The sequence below is a fragment of the Terrapene carolina genome, unplaced genomic scaffold (genome assembly GCF_002925995.2).
Source record: "Terrapene carolina triunguis isolate 2854851 unplaced genomic scaffold, T_m_triunguis-2.0 Scaffold68, whole genome shotgun sequence".
Taxonomy (NCBI): domain Eukaryota; kingdom Metazoa; phylum Chordata; order Testudines; family Emydidae; genus Terrapene; species Terrapene triunguis.
Window position 1 is genome coordinate 66,954,434 of NW_020664419.1, and position 21,332 is coordinate 66,975,765.

At 40.9% G+C, this 21,332-nt stretch overlaps 1 protein-coding gene across 1 annotated transcript in view; it reads right to left on the reverse strand.

Moving 5' to 3' along the window:
- Positions 1-4,651: 4,651 nt before the first annotated feature.
- Positions 4,652-21,332, reverse strand: part of LIN7A (lin-7 homolog A, crumbs cell polarity complex component) — a 56,065-nt gene continuing 39,384 nt past the window's right edge. The window contains exons 4-6 of the mRNA XM_029910872.1: positions 20,813-21,022; positions 7,314-7,526; positions 4,652-6,157 (exon numbers count right to left, since the gene is read on the reverse strand). Coding sequence (XP_029766732.1) covers positions 7,314-7,526; positions 20,813-21,022 — 423 coding nt within the window. The 3' untranslated portion in view covers positions 4,652-6,157. The remainder of the gene's footprint in view (positions 6,158-7,313; positions 7,527-20,812; positions 21,023-21,332) is intronic.

A 21,332-nucleotide genomic window follows, 5' to 3' on the forward strand; every position in this document is an offset into this window, starting at 1 on the left:
GGTATCATTGCAAAAGCCTGGCAGCATATGGTCCCGGTGTTTGCTGGCATTCAAGCAACATCCGTTCTTTATCTCGCTGTGTTATCCTCAGGAGAGTGATATCGTTCATGGTAATCTGGTTGAAATACGGGAATTTAATTAAGGGGACAGAGGTGGCCGTTTGCCTGTGGCTGAAAAGAAATCCTTCCCTGCAATTAGCCAAGCGGTGGGGGGAGGAGGGAGGGGCATTGGCACTGAGCTTTTCACGTTTGGCTAGCAGGGATCTTCCCTGATACCAGCCACGCGGTGGGGGGAGGAGTAAAGCGATCATCCCAAAGAATTGGATGGGTGGTGTGGGGGTTTAGTTTGGTTTCTGCTGCTGCACGTTAACAGGAAAACCACAGCACTCAACGGGCTTTGCTTGGTATGGGAAAGGAGGGCGCTGCTTTAATGAAGGTTGCAGAAGTCGAAAGACAATTGCTTACCATGGCTGCATGCAAGTCGAATTCTGTTGCCCGGCCCTGCGTCTGTGATCTCTAACACCAAAGCCGCAGGCACTCAATATAAGATGCAAAATGCGACCTTGTACCAAAATCACATGTGCTATGTAATGTGAGTAGTGTTGTTCACCATGAAAGAGTATAAGTATTGTTCTATAAAATGTATCTTTTTAAATACTTCTCTCCCTTTTCCCCCCCTCCCTCCCACAGCTGCAAATTTTTCAAGCCTCCCTCCTCTGTCCCGAAGGCTATCTCAGATAAGGCGGCGAAAAAAATGCAAGAGAGACAAAATGTTCTCGGAAATCATGCAATCGACCCGCGATGAAAGAGCTCATCTGAATGAGTGGAAGGACACTGTATCAAAGTACAGGAAAGATGCCAGTGAACGTGAGGACAGGAGGGACCAACGTGAGGACAGGAGGGACGAACGTAAAGAGAGGAGGGACGCTCGAGATCAGAGGTGGCGGCAGGAAGATCAGAGGAGGCAGGATGCAACGCTGGGGCTACTGTGGGATCAAACGGACATGCTCCGGCATCTGGTGGAGCTTCAGGAATGGCAGCAGGATCAGAGTGCCGCTGCAGCCCCTGTATAACTGTCCTCACCATGTTCCATAGCCTCCTCACCCAAATGTGTAAGAACGTGGGGAGGGAGGCTCCGTGCACCCGCCCACTCCACCCCAGTGGACAGCCCAAGGAAAAGGCTGTCATTATTTTGAACTTTTGAAGTGGCCTTTTCCTTCCCTCCTATCCTCCTCCCAAACCCCACCCGGGCTACCTTGTCAGTTCTCTCCCTGTTTATAATCAATTAATAAAGAATACATGATTTTTAAACAATAGTGACTTCATTTCCTTTGAAAGCAAGCTGTGATCGAAGGAGGGAGGGTGGTTTGCTTACAGGGAATGAGTCAATCAAGGGGGCGGGTTTTCATCAAGGAGAAACAAACAGAACTTTCACACCGTAGGCTGGCCACTCATGAAACTGGTTTTCAAAGCTTCTCTGATGCGCAGCGCTTCCTGGTGTGCTCTTCTAATCGCCCTGGTGTCTGGTTGTGTGTAGTCAGTGGCCAGGCGATTTGCCTCAACCTCCCACCCCGCCATAAAAGTCTCCCCCTTACTCTCACAGAGATTGTGGAGCACACAGCAAGCAGCAATAACAATGGGAATATTGATTTGGCTGAGGTCTGAGCGAGTCAGTAACGTGTTGCTGCGACCCTTTAAACGTCCAAATGCACATTCTACCACCATTCTGCACTTGCTTAGCCTGTAGTTGAACAGCTCCTGACTCCTGTCCAGGCTGCCTGTGTATGGCTTCATGAGCCCTGGCATTAAGGGGTAGGCTGGGTCCCCAAGGATAACTATATGCATTTCAACATTCCCAACGGTTATTTTCTGGTCTGGGAAGTAAATCCCTTGCTGCAGCCGTTTAAACAGAGTAGTGTTCCTGAAGACGCGAGCGTCCTGAACCCTTCCTGGCCAGCCCACGTTGATGTTGGTGAAACGTCCCTTGTGATCCACCAGTGCTTGCAGCACCATTGAAAAGTACCTGTTGTGGTTTATGTACTGGCTGCCCTGGTGCTCCAGTGCCAAGATAGGGATGTGGGTTCCATCTATCGCCCCACCACAGTTAGGGAATCCCATTGCAGCAAAGCCATACACTATGACCTGCACATTTCCCAGAGTCACTACCTTTGGTAGCAGCAGCTCAGTGATTGCTTTGGCTACTTGCATCACAGCAGCCCTGACAGTAGATTTGCCCACTCCAAATTGATTCCCGACTGACTGGTAGCTGTCTGGCATTGCAAGCTTCCACAGGGCTATCGCCATTCGCTTCTCAACTGTGAGGGCTGCTCTCATCTTGGTATTCTGGTGCTTCAGGGTAGGGGAAAGCAAGTCACAAAGTGCCCTTATGCATGCGAAAGTTTCGCAGCCACTGGGAATCGTCCCACACATGCAACACTATGCAGTCCCACCAGTCTGTGCTTGTTTCCCTGGCCCAGAATCAGTGTTCCACGGCTATAACCTGCTCCATTAACAGCATGATCTCCAAAGCACCGGGGCCCGCGGTTTGAGAGAATTCTGTGTCCATGTCCTCATCACTCTCATCGCCGCACTGCCGTAGCTGACTCCTCCTTGCCTGGTTTTTCAGGTCCTGGTTCAGCATAAACTGCACGATAATGCGCAAGGTGTTTACAATGTTCATGACTACTGTCTTGAGCTGAGCAGGCTCCATGCTTGCCGTGGTATGGCATCTGCACTGTTCACCCAGGAAAAAAGGCGCGAAACGGTTGTCTGCCGTTGCTTTCCCAGAGGGAGGGAGAGGATGTACCCAGAACCACCCGTGACAATGTTTTTTGCCCCATCAGGCATTGGGATCTCAACCCAGAATTCCAATGGGCGGAGGAGACTGCGGGAACTATGGGATAGCTATGGGATAGCTACCCACAGTGCAACGCTCCGGAAGTCGACGCTAGCCTCGGTACATGGACGCACACCGCCGAATTAATATGCTTAGTGTGGCCGCATACACTTGACTTTATACAATCGGTTGCCAAAAATCGAATTCTGTAAATTCGGAGTAATCCCGTAGTGTAGACATACCCTCTCTCGCTAAACCCCTTCTTGCTGGCCTCTTTATATGATGATCAGCTAATTAAATTCCAATTCTTTCTTGGGTGCAGCAGGCCGGGCTAATGGGACAGTCAGGCCAGCTCTGGGCCACTGACCCAAAGAATGGTATCCTTTATTCCTTTACAAGTATCAAGTTAGAGACAGAAAAGATTTAGTGGATCTTGTACTTCAGGGGTTTTCAACCTTTTTTCATTTGCAGACCCCTAAAAAATTTTGAATGGAGGTGCAGACCCCTTTGGAAGTCTTAGACATAGTCTGCAGACCCCCAGGGGTCCGTGGACCACAGGTTGAAAACCACTGGTCTAGTTCAACTCACTGTCAATACAAGGAAATGTATCTGAGGGGGCTCAAGTTATTCCTGCCAAAATCAATGAGACCTTAAACTTACTAAAGTGACTGCAGATAAAACAATTTCATACAGTAACAGCAATAAATAAAAAGGCAAACAATTAGCTATAAGAGTGGGAATGTATGAATGAGAGAGAGAGCTGTGTGCGCACTTTTAGGGTCTAGTTAAATACATGAGCATGTGCTTAAGTGCTATGCTGAATCAAAGCTATAGATTTATGTGAAAAATGCAGAGAACATCCATAATTGAAGGTTCAGTTTTTAGGGGATGACAGATTATTGGCAGTGTGTAGAGGCTGTTCCAGTGATTAACTTGCTACATCTTTACAGATCCACAGTGCAGGTATGATAATTGAAATTGACCCCATAAACATAGGGTTAGAAGGGTCATCTAGTCTAACCCCAATGATTTTTTGCCCCTTCTGTTGTAATGTACCTGTATTATACTTTCCTCTTATTTTTAAATGTTGGCAGAGACTGAGATGTTTATATTAATATGTATAAATAATTTATTGAACAATAACATATGCAAATGAATTAGATATGCTTCTCTATATAAAGACATTAATGACATTCTTTTTTTTTTTTTTTTGGCAATTTACTATACTAACTGTCCATTCCATTAAAATCTAGATATTGTGATGAGGGGCAGGGGAGAGTTCAGAAAGAATGTAATACAGTGGTCTCACTAATCGTACTGTGTAATATTTGGTCTCTGAAAATTTACAGAGTAGTCAATGTAACTCAAATCATTATCATGTGATATAATACAGTCATATGCAGTAATAGTTCATATACTATCAATACTAATGTTTTTTTAAAAAATATAGCTTTAAAATAGATATTTCAAATGGGTACATCACAATCTTATTAAGTTAAAAAATGAAACAAAAAAACTCAAACAAAATCTTTGCACAACATAGTAAAAGAATATTCCATCTTTAACTTCTGGTGGCACACTCAAGCTACACTGTTTAATTCATGTTGTCACCAGGACCACTGGATGGAATTATTTCTAGGTATTATATTGTTCATCTGGTGCTTTAAATATAATTTGGTTTTAAAAGCATGATTACTTTCAGCAGTTAAGTATAGTAATGGAACACTGTCAAAGCTGGTGGCCAGTACGTATTCTTTTTTTAAATCTATGCTACTATGGTAGCTGCTGTGGCTGTCTGCTCTGTATTTGATTAGATTTTATACTGAAGTGAAGGGGATCAATGATGTGAGTACCTGCAAAGAAAAGATGTAACAGGTTTTGACTTTTTTTTGTTACAAGGCTGCAACCAGAGCATTGTTTCAGAATAGTTCTGAGTTCCTTGTGCCCCCAACTCCAAGTGAAATCAACTGGAGTTTTCAGTATGCAAGAATTGGAGGACTTCCTTTTTGCCTCCTTTTTCTCTATGTAGGAGATATTTTTAAATGACAATAAATTGGTCACGATTTGAGGATTACGTTTTTTTTCACTTCTAAGGTAGATGATATTTTTAGCCTTCCAGCTTTGGCTGTGACTGTTCATTAATCTTTGGAAAAGTAAATGTAAACTTAAAAAGGTTCTTATATATTTTGCTTTTACATTCCAATTTGATTTGATAAAGTTCTAAACTTTAAGATCAAACTGACTTACAAGAAAATATGCCAGGAACAATTTACACTTCTCCTCCTAAATATATTAACAATGAAATACAAAATAAATTTTAAAATACAGAAAAGCTAAGATAGCTGGGTTATATTTATCACATGAATATGTGCCAAACAAAGCTTGGTCTTTTGCTAACATTATCTTACTACATTTGTAATACATGGTAACAAAGATCCTATTTCTGTAACAAGTACATTCTGACAATATATATTTTATGGAATAAATATACAGTTATAGTTTTCAGTTATAGATTTCAGAATAGCAGCTATAATGGATACAAGCAATACCTATATTTAAAAATACGTTCTAAGATTCTCTAGCCTTACTACTAATAAAATTAAAGTAGATCTAAAACTACCTCACTCTACTGATGCATAATAAAATATATGGAAACATCAAGAGTAAAAAGCCAATTGCTTCTACAACTGAATACTTTATAAATATAGTAACTTGCTATTTTCAGGAAAAAAAATTGAAAATTATTATAAACTGGAAGTCAGATTAAAACAACTCTACAATATATAGTAAAAAGAGGTTATGGAGTGTGATGTGGGAGTTTGTTTTATGTTTGTGGCAACATTTTGAACAGATGCAGTTTGGTTGATGGACAACAAGTTGTTCATTTCTGGAAATAACTGCAGAGAAAGACTTCACCCTCACTAGCAGCCGATCTTGGCCTCCTTAGATATAACCCTCACTGACCAATAGGCCAGAGTTTTGTTAGAATAAGGAGTGCAAGATTGGACCTTACAATGATTTATTCAGAAGCCCCAAACTTCTCTACATTTCATAGTGTTTACTTACCATACTGCTCATTAGGAATAAAGTCATAGAAATCTTGTATCTGAGACTGCACTGTACTGAAAAGCCTTATAAAGAAGGTACCAGATGTGTTTTGGTTCTTACTAAATTATTCTTACACCACTTATTCATAACTTCTTGATAAGTTCAGTTATTGTGTTCTCTCTGTTTTCTTGTAACTGTAGGTTGGAATTCTGAAGCACAGCTCCAATTGCTTGGTTACTGAATTCTTGATCTAGATTTTATTCTTGAGAATAACCTAGAATTAAACAAACAAAAACATTTCTCAGAGCTAACAAAAAGAATTGAGGGATTGGGTCACTCATATTTTCCTTCCTTTCTTTCTCCCCAACTAAGAATAACTGTAATGAGCACTATAGTACATTTAAAGTTTTAGTTGGGGTGAGATTGGCTAAACTTTATTTGAAACTTTCGTGAGATTTTGCGTTTTAATATTTAATGGTTCCTGCAACAGTCCAGTTTAAGGTAGAAAAACACAATTTATTACACAAAACTTAGCCATTTATATCTGTAACATTAAGAGCGGAAAATAGGAATTTTGACTAAGACTCACAGAATAAGGGTCCATCAAGCAAAATTCTGATCTCACATGCAAAACCTCAGCAAAAGACTCTTGTCTAGGGGACCAAAGCAGGATACTAGCCTACAACTTGGAAGAGCTGGGTTCAAGTTCCTGCTTCACCAGAGACTTCCTGGATGACGTTGGACAAATCACTTAGCCTCTCAGTTCAGAAAATGGGAGTGATAGGGAAGTGCCATCTCACAGGGGTGTTGTGAGGATACATTCAAGATTGTAAGGCACTCAGATACTACAGTAATTTTGGCCATATAAGTACCCAAGCGGTGAATGGAATATTCCCTACCACAGTGGAGGTAGGATTTGCAGCTAAGCACTTTTCCAACACATTATGCAATGGAACCACAGTAGCTTTGGTGCATTTGAGGCTTTTTGTAGCTGTGAAAGGCCTGGGAAAAATTCCCCTCATGTGTGTAGATGCTCTGCAGCATAGTAGTAAGGGACTGTTATATTAAGCCTAAAGCTGGTAGCAAAAAATTCTTAATTTTTACAAGAACTCTCTTTTTTGGCTCATTGGAGTAAAATACAGGGTGTCCAGAAAGAATACTAACTTACTGCTCAGACCCTTCCTTGTATTGCATGCTAGACTTATATGCCAGGTATTGATTTCTAGATTCAGACTTGGAAAAATAGCACCACATTTTGATGTGGCAAATCCCCTACTTGCAAAGTGCATTTTTCTTGGGGTAGGGCACACTGAAATCTACCAAGTGATGAGCACTCTCCGCTCCTGTTGCGGTCGGTGCTCAGTAGCTGGTAAGAGATGCTCAACCCTTCACAGGTTCGAGCCAAAAGCATGACCAATGAATAGTCTCACCTACGACATATGATTTTGCTGTGTATTCTGCTGCTGTTGCTGCTGCTGAATTAGCAGTTGCTGCTGTTGCCGGCGTCGTGCTGTCCTCAGTTTTTCAAAACGAGCCTCCATCTCTTCCAGCACTTTGGGAGTGTAGCGCACAACCAACTTGACACTATCTTTAGCAGCCTTCAGGAGCTCCACTGCTTTTTCATGGTGCTCTCCTTCCACGCTCTGCAAGCAAGGAGAACAGAGAGAGTTCTAAAGATGCTGGTTTTATCCAGAGTCCTGTCCTCTTCTCGTACTTGCTGTCACAGAAAGGATGTCAGTGGTTTAAGCTGTTTCCGTATTTTAGACTTTTCAAATGGTCATTGAGGGGGGAAATGTAAATGTAAATAAGATTTATGCAGGGTTGATTGATTATCTCTTTTTGCATTTTAAATTTGATGCCTGAATCATTTTTAGGTTGCATCTGAAATGTGAAAATGAGCATAATTTCTGATTCATACAAAAACTGGGGTGGGGAGAGTTTTGCAAATATACAAGCCAAAATAATGCAAAAACAATTGAATTGAAGAAAAGCTTGTCAAACCTTTCCTGTGGTTACCAGATAAGAAAGTGGAATACAGGGAGTGTGAAAGCTTAACATGGGTGAGAAGCGAGCAGGTTGGGTGTTTGGGAATGGCTCACTAGCCTTTCATTTCTAAGGCACTGATACTGCATGGAGCTCACTGCAATATGTAAGCACCTGCTTAACTTCAAATATGCGAGCAAGCCCACTAACTTCAGAGACTACTTGTGTTTAGAAGTTAATGGGACTGCTCACATGCATAATTGCATCCTTTGCTGAACGGGAGTTAGTATCACAAGTGCAGACCCCTTCCAGTAGTGACTGTTTGGTAGCCTATGCAAAATGAGCTGGTGCTCTCCATCCAGTTAGTAGCAGACAGGCATATGTGCTGCAATGTCCACTTAACTGCATCTGCAAAAGTAAACCAGGAGGCCAAGGGGTGAGTGATGAACCAGGACCTTAGTTTCCATAATCTACACATGAGCATGTACATAATCCTCCTCATGCAAGTAGACACCTTGAACTCTAAGTCTTGCTCATGTGAGTGCAGAGTGATGTGTATATTTAAGTGTTTGCAAGATCATAAACTAGCCCAGGGGTCGGCAACCTTTTAGAAGTGGTGTGCCGAGTCTTCATTTATTCACTTTAATTTAAGGTTTCACGTGCCGGTAATACATTTTAATGTTTTTTAGAAGGTCTCTCTCTATAAGTCTATATATTATATAACTAAACTATTGTTGTATTGTAAAATAAACGTTTTCAAAATGTTTAAAAAGCTTCATTTAAAATTAAATTAAAATGTTGATCTTACGCTGCCGGCCCGCTCAGCCCGCTGCTGGTCTGGGGTTCTGTTCACCTAGGCCGGCAGCGGGCTGAGCGGGGCCTGTGGCCTGGACCCCGGCTGGCAAGGGTCCGGCAGCCAGAACCCCAGACCGGCAGCCAGAACCCCAGACCAGCAGCGGGCTGTGTGGGGCCAGTGGCCAGGACCCCAGACCGGCAGTGGGCTGAGCGGCTCAGCCCGCTGCCACTCAGGGGTTCCATCCGCCGGCTGCTGGACCCGCTCAGCCCACTGCTGGTCTGGGGTCCCGGCCCTGCCCACATATGGTGGGTACTTACCTTCTCCCTGGTTCTGGCCCATTCTCTTCCTCTGTCTCTGCACTGAGCTGAGGGTGGGAGTGCACTGAGCACAGGGCTGGGAGTGAAGGAGCAGGCTGGGGGTTGGAGTGTAGGGTCTGGCCAGGAGCTAGAATGAGGGAGGGGGCTCAGGGTTGGGGTTTGGGTGTGGAGCGTTTACCTGGGCAGCTCCCATTTGGTGCAAGGGGTGCAGGTGGGAATGTGGGGGGGGGTGCAGGAGCTCGTGTTTGGTGCTTAGGGTGGGGGTGGGGATGTGGGGGGGTGCAAGAGTCAGGGCAGAGGGCTGGGGGCATGTGAGAGGGGTGCAGGTGTCAGGGCATAGGGTGTGGGGGGCCTGGGTATGTGTGTGGGTGCCAGAGTCGGGGCTGGGGTCGTGGGGTGTGTGTGAAGGAGTCAAGCAGAGGGCTGGGTGTGTGTGAGGGGGGTACAGGGCTCAGGGCAGGGGTCTGGGGGGTGTGCGGGGCGCAGGGCTCTGGGCACGGGTCTGGGGTGTGTGTGGGGCTGCAGGGCTCAGGGAAGAGGGCTGTGTGTGTGTGAGGGGGGGTCAGGGCAGAGGGCTGTGTGGTGTGCGGGAGGTCAGGGCTCAGGGCAGAAGGCTGGGTGTGTGTGAGGGGGAGTCAGGGCTCAGGACAGGGGCCTGGGTGGTGGGCGGGGCGCAGGACTCAGGGCACAGGCCTGGGGGGTGTGCAGGGCTGCAGGGCTCAGGGCAGAGGGCTGGGTGTGTGTGAGGGGGGGGTCAGGGCAGAGGGCTGGGGGTGTAGGCTGGGGTCATGGGGTGCTCACGGCAGGGGGCTGGAGGGGATATGCCCCTATTCCACCACCCCCTTCCCCAAGGCCCTGCCCCCGCTTCTTCTCTGCCTCCGCTGGGAGCAGCGAGCACGCTGACTCCACTCCTCCCCCACCCCCTTCCTTGCAAGGGCCATCAGCTGATCGTCCAGCAGGGAGGGAGGGATGGAGAGGAGGAGGAGGGGCAGAAACCCAGCATACTGCGGGAACAGGCAGGGGAGCCGGCAGGACCAAGCTTCTGCCCCCATGCCGGGCTGGGCTGAACAGGATTTTTAATGGCACGCTGCTGCCTGCTGGGACATGCGTGCTATAGGTTGCCGACCCCTGAACTAGCCTATCACACCCAAGAGGTCACATCCTCCCCCCCCCCACAGGGTTTCAGAGCCCAGGCTCCAGCCCCAGCCTGAATGTCTGCACTGCAGTTTTATAGCCCTGAAGCGCTAGACCTGCAAGCCCAAGTCAGCTGACCTGGGCTCTGACAGTAGGTGCTTCAGGTTTTTTTTATCAGTGTAGACATATCCTTGTGCTAAGCCACATTTATGCTGGACTTAACTGTGTCTGAAAACAGAATTTCAACTTGGTTTTAAAAATACTGCAGTTCTAGCTAAACTCTGCAGTACCAGACTGGCTTTGAGTGTGGTGGTGTATGTGTGTTGATATTGAAAAAAATAAAAAGGTGTGTGGTTGCCGTGGAGAGGGGGTGGCACAAGTGTAGGTGAGACAAGTTCATGGTTTGTGAAATCCAAACATTTAAAATATATCATGCACGTGAAAGAGAAATGGTTTTCTGACTTTTTATGATATACGAAGGTGGCTTTTTAGTTACTATTCTGTTCAGATTTTTTACCCTGGTTTCCTGGAAGACCGTAAGGGTAAGTGGAGAACTCTGATATCTATGATTTGAAACCTAACTGAGAGAAGTTGCAGGCTTTTTGTTTTTTGTAATTCAGACTATTTAAAACTATTGTTTTTGTTAACACTCATTTAACTCAAATATACAACAGACAATTCAGAGGAAAGCTCTTTTGCTAAAGATTGAAGACCTCCTTCAATTAAGAGCCAAGAAACCACATCTCTGGATTCTTCAGAAAAAACAGGGGAGATGAGACAACATTACTGACATTTCTAAGCTTAAAAAAAAAAAGTAGAAATTTTGTTGAAGTTTTTTCTATATACAATTACACACAAAAGGAGACTAACCCAATGTCCATCTCCTGACCCACCTACCACTGAAGTCAACTTTAAAAAGCAGCTTCCAGTGTCTCATTTCCCACTAGCTTCCTTGGAACATAGGCTTGAGCACAGTAAATCCTCTTTACTGACTGCTTCTCAATATGTAGTTATCTATTCCTTTTCAATTTCCTATATTTCCCTATCTCTCTTTTCCCCAAACGCTCCCCTCCTTCTCTTTCTTTCAGTTCTGAATTCTAGATTTCCAATCCTCACAAGAAGTGATATTCAGTCCTTGGAACAAATGATTGATAATGCCTATTTGTGAGAGAAAGCAAGGTCTTCTGTCAATGAGGTTTGACATAGTCCCTCAAAAGTGGTACTTTATCTAACTTTATTTGTGGTAGAGTACAGAGGAAAAGAAAGTCACGAAGGAGAAAACATACATACTGAAGGATCTCAGGGCCCTGAGTAGGGGCAAAATTCTCTTGTCAGATCAGTACATACCCTTTCTCTCAAAAATGACTTGCATTAAGTGATATCTGCTGTGAAATGAAACACTCCCAAATGTGCTTAATTTCTGATTTGTATGTTTACATTGTTTTTAAATAGTAGGTCTTCAAAAGCAGAGGTGATTTCTCTGAAAGAGGTTTTTCATTTTTTCCCCACTAAATTGCTTGACTGGAGTGTATTTCAGGAGTACAAATTGTTCCACACATTAGGTGGAATGGTGGAATTCTATAATGATAGATGATTGTCATATACGTTCCAACAAACAAAAGTGTCTCAGTGCAAAAACCTTACAACCAAGATCTTCATGTGGATTGTAGACCATTTTTAAATGAATGGTTTTTTCATAAAAGAAAAGAAATCAAAGCTTTGCCATACAGTATATTGAGGCAATTGTGTATCATGCTATTTAAAAGGAAACTATGCCTATATGCCACAAATCTCCAAAGAGAAGAAGCAGCACTGATAAAAGTCTAATATTGCAAGAATACGTTGGCATCATTGTAGGAACGTCAGAAATTAGAAGAAAATTTTGCCTATTTTTGTCACTTCTAATAGATTGTAAATACTGTGTGTAACAGGTCAGAACAAATATGAATTGCTTCTGCTGTGGCAAACTGAGATAGAACTATCAAGGCAGAAGATGCCAAAAGCAGGCACATGACATGACTTGACTTCAATGAAATGTGTAACACAATCAATACTGTTTGTCCTCTAACCTCTTGCTGGCAGCAAACATAACTTGATATAGGGTCCAGCACAGGATTTACATCAACAACGTATTTGAAAAATACTGTCCCAAGCAAGGAATAAACTTTTAGATTAACTGATGGGACATAAGTATTTCAGAAATGTGAACATGCTTCAGAAAACATTATATTTATATTCAAAGTTGGGGGGGATGATAATTATCATTTCAGGTGCTAAAATGATGAGGCAGGCTCGGGGTGAAAGTAACTTAAATGACTTACCGGTATGCAGGGCGGCTGGGAGCCACGGGCCCTTTAAATCGTGATTTAAAAGGGCCCTGGGGCAGCTGCCCCTTTTGCCCCCTCTCCCCCCATCAGTGGCCTGCCGGTACAGTCAGCACTTTCTTACCGGTACGCTGTATCGGACCGTACCGGCTTCCTTTCACCTCTGTAGGCCATTCTGTATTTGGCAGCCAGAGTGAGACGGAACCTTCAACTAACTAACAAACTAGCTTCAGATGCATGACCATATGGTTTCTGAAGCACAGATTTTCTAAATCTCTTCCATAACCCTCCCACTGCAAGATCTTAAAATAGTATTAAAGTTATGTGACAGAGTACGCTTTTTTTAGTTGTTGTGATTATGATAATATAAAATCTGCTGAACATACAGAGCTAAATGAAAGTAATTTGCAAAAAATAGAATTCCACTATAAATACTTGAAAAATTATTAGGTGAGAATGTGTCTAATGCACAAAACGATCAGAGCTCAAATGGAAAACAATATATGAATAGGGTATTTTAAAATTTATTTGAAAGATAATTTGCATGTACAAACTAAAAATTTGCTTAGGTGTTTTGTGGTTTGATTTTTCAAAAGCTATCTATTTATTTTAATAAACCCATAGGGTGTACTGAATTCCATCAGAGGAGAAGCTAGCTTATTGTGCTAGCTATATAATAAATCACTAATATGTGACATGGTCACATTGATCACTGTAAAGTGACTTCTGTTCTTGAAACTAACCACATGCAGCTCTGCATCCTTCTGCATGTCACTTTCTTCCTAACGAATTATGGTCAATATGAATCGGCATCAGCATTGGGCACCCATAGCAATTAATACTGTCTATATTTACAGAGCAGCATATTTTTACTTCACTGCTTTTATTTATAATAGGCAGTAAAGCACATGGCAAGTAGAATATCTGAACTTGTATGCAATTATTTAAGTATAAAACATGTATTTTGTTTTTAAAGGGGATGGATGGTTACAGATGGTGCAGTAAGCAATTGTGATTGTGCCTGTGTAATGGATTCAACAAGATTGTGTACTTCTACTTCTCAAACCACTTACAAAACTTGACTGCAATTCATAGCTGCTCATTTTTGGCACTTCACCCCTCCCCGTTTGTATAAAGTCCTCCAGCTTAAGGGCTTGATCCTGCTCCCAGTCTAGTCAATGGGAAAACTCCCATTGACTTGAATGGTGCAGGATAAAGTCTTAATCTCTCAAACAAAACAAGGAAGGTGAAACTACAAAAGACAAAGTAAACAATTATGCTACTAAGTATGGAGCTTGCTCCTATCACAGACCTGAGTTCAGGTATTATCAACCCAAAGCTAAGTTAAAGGTGAGTTTGGTTGCATCCAACACCATTACTGCACTTGGTTTTAATGCATCTGTGCCCGGTGTCATTCTTAAATTCCTAAGAGTTTGGCCAGAAGGGACCACTAGATCATCTAGTCTGACCTCCTGTATACCACAGGCAATTAAATATCACTCAGTGACCCCGTGTCAAGCCCAATAACCTGTGTTTAATTAAAGCATAACATGTGTTTGTATGCCCAGTGTTATCTGAGGGACTGCTCACCAACACATCCTCTAATAAAGAACACCATATGCCAGTGCTGCTTGCTGAATAAAAGGCTGTGATACTACTTAACACCCAGCCTGGCTTCCTCCCTCTTTGTTTAACAACTTAAGAACAGCAAAGAGAAGGATATTCAGAATACACATTTAATTTTTTTTTATCTTGCAGCATTGGCAGGTGCTATCAAGCAGAATAAAAGTAAAAGACCTACTGTAGAGATAACAATAGGTAAAGGAATTGCAGATATTATACAGGAAAGCACTGTCATTACTATACCCAGGCGCATATAATTATAGTCAAAAATCCCCTACTCAATTGCAGACAAGGAAAAGGAATCTGATTACTGGGCAAGCAGGCAAAGTGAGAGTAGTATTCCTATTTGAGGTCTGTAAGTACAGACGCTGGATGAGCATTAGTTTTTGTATACTTATGCTGTATCCCCTGCAATATCTGACTAACAGTAGCTATGCGATAAAAGCATAACCAATGCCAGATATGGACAGCTACCTCTGTGTCATGGCTGAGCCATCTGCAGGGCTTATTGCATACAATGCCCTTTACTTGGGAAAAGAATACATTACTCCCCTGCACACTGATAAGTATTTCTTTTCAAGTTCTGGTGAGACAATTTAAGCAACACCAACCAGTCATGCTAGGATAAGTAATACAGGTTCTGAACACGCAGCCCTAGTTTTATGTTGATAATTATAAAGTTGGAAAACCACCAACATATGAGCATAAGCAAGCTGCTGATATTTCATTTTCATCTCATGTACCACTGCTGATCCATCTGTTATACTGCACCTGCTGTATATTATTGCTTTATCTCAGATGCAGGTGACCTGTTCACAGCAAACAATAGGTTAGCAAAACTTAGCTTTTTTGCTTCTGTTCTCAAGTTGTCTGTGAAAAGATCACGACTTCCATATTATTTTATTGTTTTGAAATTATTCTAGAAATGTTTTGTGTGGGTATAATCAGCCGCTGGATGGCTTGTGAATTGTTAGCAACAGGTATTGTTTCAAGTTTTCAACATTTATAATTGAAAATAGAGGGTTTTTTTCATTAGACATGGATCACAGATATGTTTGTCTCACCTCTCCAGATGAGCATAACTCTTAGATTCAGGTTTCTCGTGTGCATACTCGAAATGGTGAATTTGACATTTGTTTTCTGCAATATTAGCTTAATATTTTTTCCAGCGCACATTCCTGCAAGTAAACTTCTGTAGGCTGTTCACAAAGAGGTGAGACTATAATCAAAGCAAATGCATTTTAAAATTTGACGGTTCACCTATTTTTACAGTATTTGTCCAGCTGTAATTGAAAGAAAAAAATCTTTCCAATTAAGTCTGTCGGTCAATTAGAATACTTAATTTCCTTTTACCTGTATTTTTCCCTTCATCGGTTGGCAGTGATGCTAAATATCAATGAGATTATTTGATTTACCTCCAACCTGTGAAGTTCAAGTAACTTATTTGGTTAAATATTCAACTGGAACTTGTGAAGTTGATTGATCTCTGTAGTAGCTCTTCTTTTATTTATGGAATCATATTTTTTCCCCCTAGTGCATAGGGATGGTCGGCAAAATTTTCACAATTTCCAAAAATTTCCCATTCTGCGTGGGGACAAAACTGAGACCTTTAGACATTTTCACACTCAAAAACATGGAGAGAGAGAGACACACACACACCCTAGCATAGTCTGATGATTAGGACACTCACCTGGGATGTGGGAGATCAGGATTCAAGTTTCTGTTCCAAATCAGACAGAGCCAGGACTTGAACCTGGGTTTCCCATGTACCATGTGGTGTCATACCCCGAAGGCTATTGGCTATTCTCTTGTTTGCTGTTTTTTTTTAACTAGAAATTCCCATCCTTGACTTGACAAACATTCCTGACAAAAGTTTCATCACAACGACTACGTTCCCACAAAAAGGTTCCGTTTCAATGAATTGTCATTTTCCAATTGAAAAACATTTAATCAAGAAAATTCCCAACCAGTTCTAGTTGCTGATGCTTTACTATTCTTTACAGTCTTGCCATGAACAGAAAATTAAGCTGAACACTCTTATATTTCAAGCTTATTATGAACCATTTTGGGGGAGTGATCTTATGTCCCTTTCATAGGGAGGTGCATAAGGAATATAGGATCACAGTCTTTTGTACAGTGTTTTCAGGCAGAAGCTTGCTATTGGAGTGTGCCATACTATTTTAATATTTTACAAAATCTTACTGACATTTCACCTCTGCCTCATGGATTTTAATGGGGCTGGGCAAAGGGCAAGGAAGTAACAGAATACTTAGCTTTATGCCACAATGACTTCATGCTTTATGATGATTGACTCCTATTCTGAGGACAAAGATTATAATACAAAGAAAATACCCTGTAATATTTATGAGGCAATTGTAAGAAGAATAAGAAATAGTGTAATCCTAACTCATCATTAAGTCTTCAGACTGTTTAGAAAATTCTTTTAAAAGGGATAAATTCTGCCCAGGGACTCAATGTTGTCACTTTGAAAAACTGCAGTGCAATAATTTTATTCATCTCCTGGTATACCACACATAGGAGAAGTGCAACAAATATGTGATAAGAAGTTGTGGGGAGATCTGAGGGCAGAACTGGTCCCAAAGACACTCAGGCCTGATTTTTCTCCTCTCCATTCCAGTTCCCCTGTTTGGAGTCCAGAGTGAAACTATTGCAAATCAGTCAGTCTGAAAGTGACTGAAAAGTACAGTAACTATGTAAAATGACACCTTTTTACTTTCACATCTGCTCCCTGTATGTATTTACCAGGGTGGATTTGATTTAAATCAAATTAATTAATCAGGAAGACTCGATTTAATCATGGATTTTTACATAAAAGTGCATTCTTGTTGGTTGTTATAACCTTAATACACATTCTTCACAACTCAGATATAGATGTAGGTTTCATTTTTAGAAGGTATACACTATACATTTTTAAAGTGCTTTATTTTGAAAACTTTTCAGATTAGTTTTACAGCTATATCAAAAAATGAATGATTGTTTGGTTATTTCATTTACCAAAGGTAATTGAAGCAGATATTTATGAAGTAATTGGGAGGTGAACTATCTTCAATTCAACAGATTAATCATTAATATTTGGAGGATTTTCTTGCCATGCTGTATTAGGAGGAGAACAACACCAGACAGACATTTAAATTGTTTTATTTAACTAAAACAACAACGTTATGTATTCTGGACTTTTTCTTCAACAGCAAACATATAATATTTTAACAAAACAAGCGTATGAACTTTTGAATTATTTAAACATTGAAGTTTTTTAAAATCAGGTTTGTTTCTGTTAAAATTGTTTTTAACTAAAATAGTTAAATGAAATAGTTAAAAAAATATATTAAATCCACTATGTCAGCCAGGTCAATGTGAGAAACTCAAAATATTGGCTTCTGCAGCTAACTCAGTCATCTTCACCTTCATTTTCCTGTTTGTTCGTAATCTGGAAAAGAAAAACAAGCTTTCCTGCTTTTTCAGGTCCCAAACGATTTCTCAATTTGGAATGAATTAGTCCAAAGGAAGAAAATATTCTTTCTACACCGGCAGAAGAAGCTACTGCTGTTAAGTGAGATTTATCACTTCAACAGTCTCTGAATCCAAGTGCTTAAGTGACTTCCACCAGTTCACTTGTGTGACTTTCTTTAAAACGTCATCAGCAAACATATATTTCTTGAATGGTTCACCCTTAGCCCTGAAGTTTATTATAGTTGGCATTATGGAGGGAGGATTGCTGGATGTCCATGTCATAGCCAACTCCTCTTCTTCAGCCGTTAAGGTTTGACCCTGGTACCGAGAATTGAGAATATTTGCAAGAAAATGAGCTAGAGATAGTGCTTGTCCCATTTTGTTTTTTTAATGCTTGTAATTTAACTCTGTCGTTGCATATTTCTCTTTTTAAGGTCTCACTCGGTTCCTTCCAAATTTCAATAGCGTCAGCAATAAAACAGCTATTTCCCTGCATTTTGTACAAGGCTACAGAAATAGGCATCACGGTACTCAACATATGTTCAACATTTCTCTTAAGCCCAATGTTGAGAACTTTGGCTGTGACAGTGCCATCTATTTTTTCATGATCTTGTTCACAAACTGTCATCAGATTAGGCCAGTTCTTGATACAGTGCTCAAAACAGTCCACTACTGAGTTTCATCACACGTCTTGTTGGAGAGTTAGCTTGGTTCCTCCCACTTTTTTCAGAGCAGCTGCTGCAAAGTGGTTGTAACGGAAGTATTTTGCAATTTCAACAACATTAGCCTTTATTTCTGGAACACTGAAGTCTTTGGCTAAGAGGTGCATCAAATGAGCAATGCAACCATATGTTATTAGCTTGGGACTCTCTTCTAAATTTCTTCTCATCTTGGACAAATTTGCAGCATTGTCTGTGACCAAGTTGCGTACTAGACATTTGAATTTTTTTCTCCATCCATCAAGACTCAGGTTAACAATTTCACCCTCTAGACCTTTTTCACACTGCTCAATTTCTCTTTCATACACTTTATCCAGCAATTTGCCTGTGACATCTGCTCTGTTGGGTGGACTGTATCCTGGTCTTAATGACTGAACCATGTTAATGAAGTGTGGGTTCTCAATCATACAGAAAGGAGAATTTGTTGCATAAACAAACCAGGCAATTTTTTCATATATTACCTCTTTTTGTAGTCTGCTGGTTCTTATCACAAACTTATCTATGGCTGTTTCTGGATGATGGAGATTTTTTTTCTTTTTGCTACAGGTGTTCTACTGTGGCTATGTGACATACATGATGTGACTGAAACACTATCATTGGCGATAACTCTGAAACTATAGAAAATGATGGTGATCTTGAAGGTGGATAGTCTTCAGAATCCTGTATGTTGAGGATGGATTCTCCTAAACAAAACAAGTCAATGCAGATATTTAATTATTATTACCATACTGCTCATGGTATTACACATTGCATTCACTGACATGCAGTACTACTTTAAAGGTGAAATTATAAAAGGAAGATCTGCCTATTTCAGTTATTTATTTTTTTATCACAATTGCATCTAAATGATAGTACCATAGAGTAACAACTATATTTTTTGCTCAAACATGAGAATTCAAGAATAGTCCAGAAGGAAGACAAGCAGTCCTTAAGAAAGAAGTATGAAATAAAAAAGTTTACCAACCTGAAGATCCTGCATGTTCAGACATGTTCCTTTCATCATCATCTTCAACGCAGCTTCCTCCTGAGAAGGAACACTTCTCATGATGTTGTTTCATTCGGGCAACCAGGCCTTACATTTCGTTCTTGCACTGTTTGCATTTTGCACGCATGCCTGTCTTACCCACAGGTAGAGGAACTTAATTAAAATATTCCCAAACTGGGTCTCTTTTACGGCCTGCTGCCATTATAGGTTTTCCTTTCTAGTGAGAGAATGGTATAATAGATCTCAAATCAATGAAGGCTACACTCAGAAAGACTTCAAGACTTCTGGAATATGCTGCTCAAACAGTTTCACTTTTGTTTCTACTGCCTGTCCCTCTCTTCTCAAATTTATCTCCAGACTTCTTCTCCTTGTCCAGATCTATTCCGCCCCCAACAATCTTCTATTCATTGAACTTTCTGAAACTTTGCACTTTTAGAGAGAGATAAGGGATTGACTCTGTGTACACAAATTTGCAGAGGGACAATAGGGCTTAGGTCTGTTATTTCTCACCTCTATATATTATTTAATTATGTATTTAAAAACATTTTTGCTGTTAACAAGCATATCGTCTCTGGAGACACAAATCCATAGTTTGAAAACTGCAAAACTAAGCATCTCTGATGGTATCTTCTAGACTGAGCACTGAGTCCCATTGGGTAGATAGAAAGATAAACCTACATAATCTATACAGAAGCCCCTGGGACCCCATACAATTGGTTCCCTAATCCATGAACTATTGGAACTCACTTACAAAAGTTTTCTTAAACATTACATGACTATATTGTGTCATACTATAGAATTAGAATTTATAATCCCTATTCCATGATATATCTTTGATGAGCTATAATGTATCTTAATTAAAACTATCTTTAGATAGGTTTTTTCCTCAAAAAGCATTTTATCAAAAAAATCCGATTTAAATAAAAAAATCAGATTTGTATTTATTTATTTTTTAAATCAATGATTTCTATGCACCCTGGTATTTACTAATATCAGCTGATTTTAGTGACAAAAATAACACTACAGAACAACACAAGTAAAAGAGAATGAGCTGGATTTTATTCTTCATTGTGAATCATCAACAACATTGTTTACTTAGTTCCTTTTTAATTATAGTTGTACAAAGCCACTGAAGGCCACATGACTGCACAAATGTCACAGAGGGCCTAATTTGGCCTGCAGGACTGTTATTGGCTATGAAGTACAAGAAGAAAAAAAGCCCAGTTTGACTCTCCAATTGCAGCACTGGCAATGACAGAAGATATCTTTTTAACTTGTAAATTGCATGTATTTTATGCAGAAATCGAGACAATAAACAATGGAAATCCATAAGGACATTTTTAGAGTCACTTCTCCGAGCTGAGCCACACTGGAAGATGAAGCTCTAACAATCAATATTATAACAAAGATGTGGTGGCATAAAGTTGTTTAGTTCACCGCAAATGTACCATCTCAGATCTCTTACTGCAGAGCTAATTTTGTTTGTGGTTTTTTAAACATTTTAAGCATTTTAAACCTTCATTTGGAAAAATAAAAACTCTCATGAAAAAGGAAATCATTCTAAACTTTTCACATACCACTCCGTTAACAGAAAGCAGCTGGTCTCCTCGCTTGAGTCCTCCATGTCTTTCTGCCACCCCTCCAGGAATTATACGAGAAATATATATAGGAGAGTTTTGTTCCTTTCCTCCCATCACGTTAAAGCCAAGACCTTCATCAGTCTTTGGCAGCTCCACCACTCGAGGGTGTGAATGGCCTTCACTTGCTGCAAAAGCAGCAACTGTTGCCTGGAAGAAAAGACAGTTATTTGGCCATGTAATGAGATCACTGTTAAGCCCTGTCGTTTGTTTTGCAGAAAGAATTCGTTCACATGAAAATAATATTTTGAAATTCTATCAAAGATTTGAAAGCACTTTACAAATGTTAAGTCTCAAATCACTCCTTTGAAATACTTGGGGAAACAGGCACTGAGAGAAGTTAAGTGACTTGCCCAATGTCACCCAGAAATAGATCCTAAAAGGACAGATTGCTAGTCATCTGTTCTAACTCTGTAACACATTACTTCTCTTTTTAAAGCAGCTTTGTCACTCACTTTTT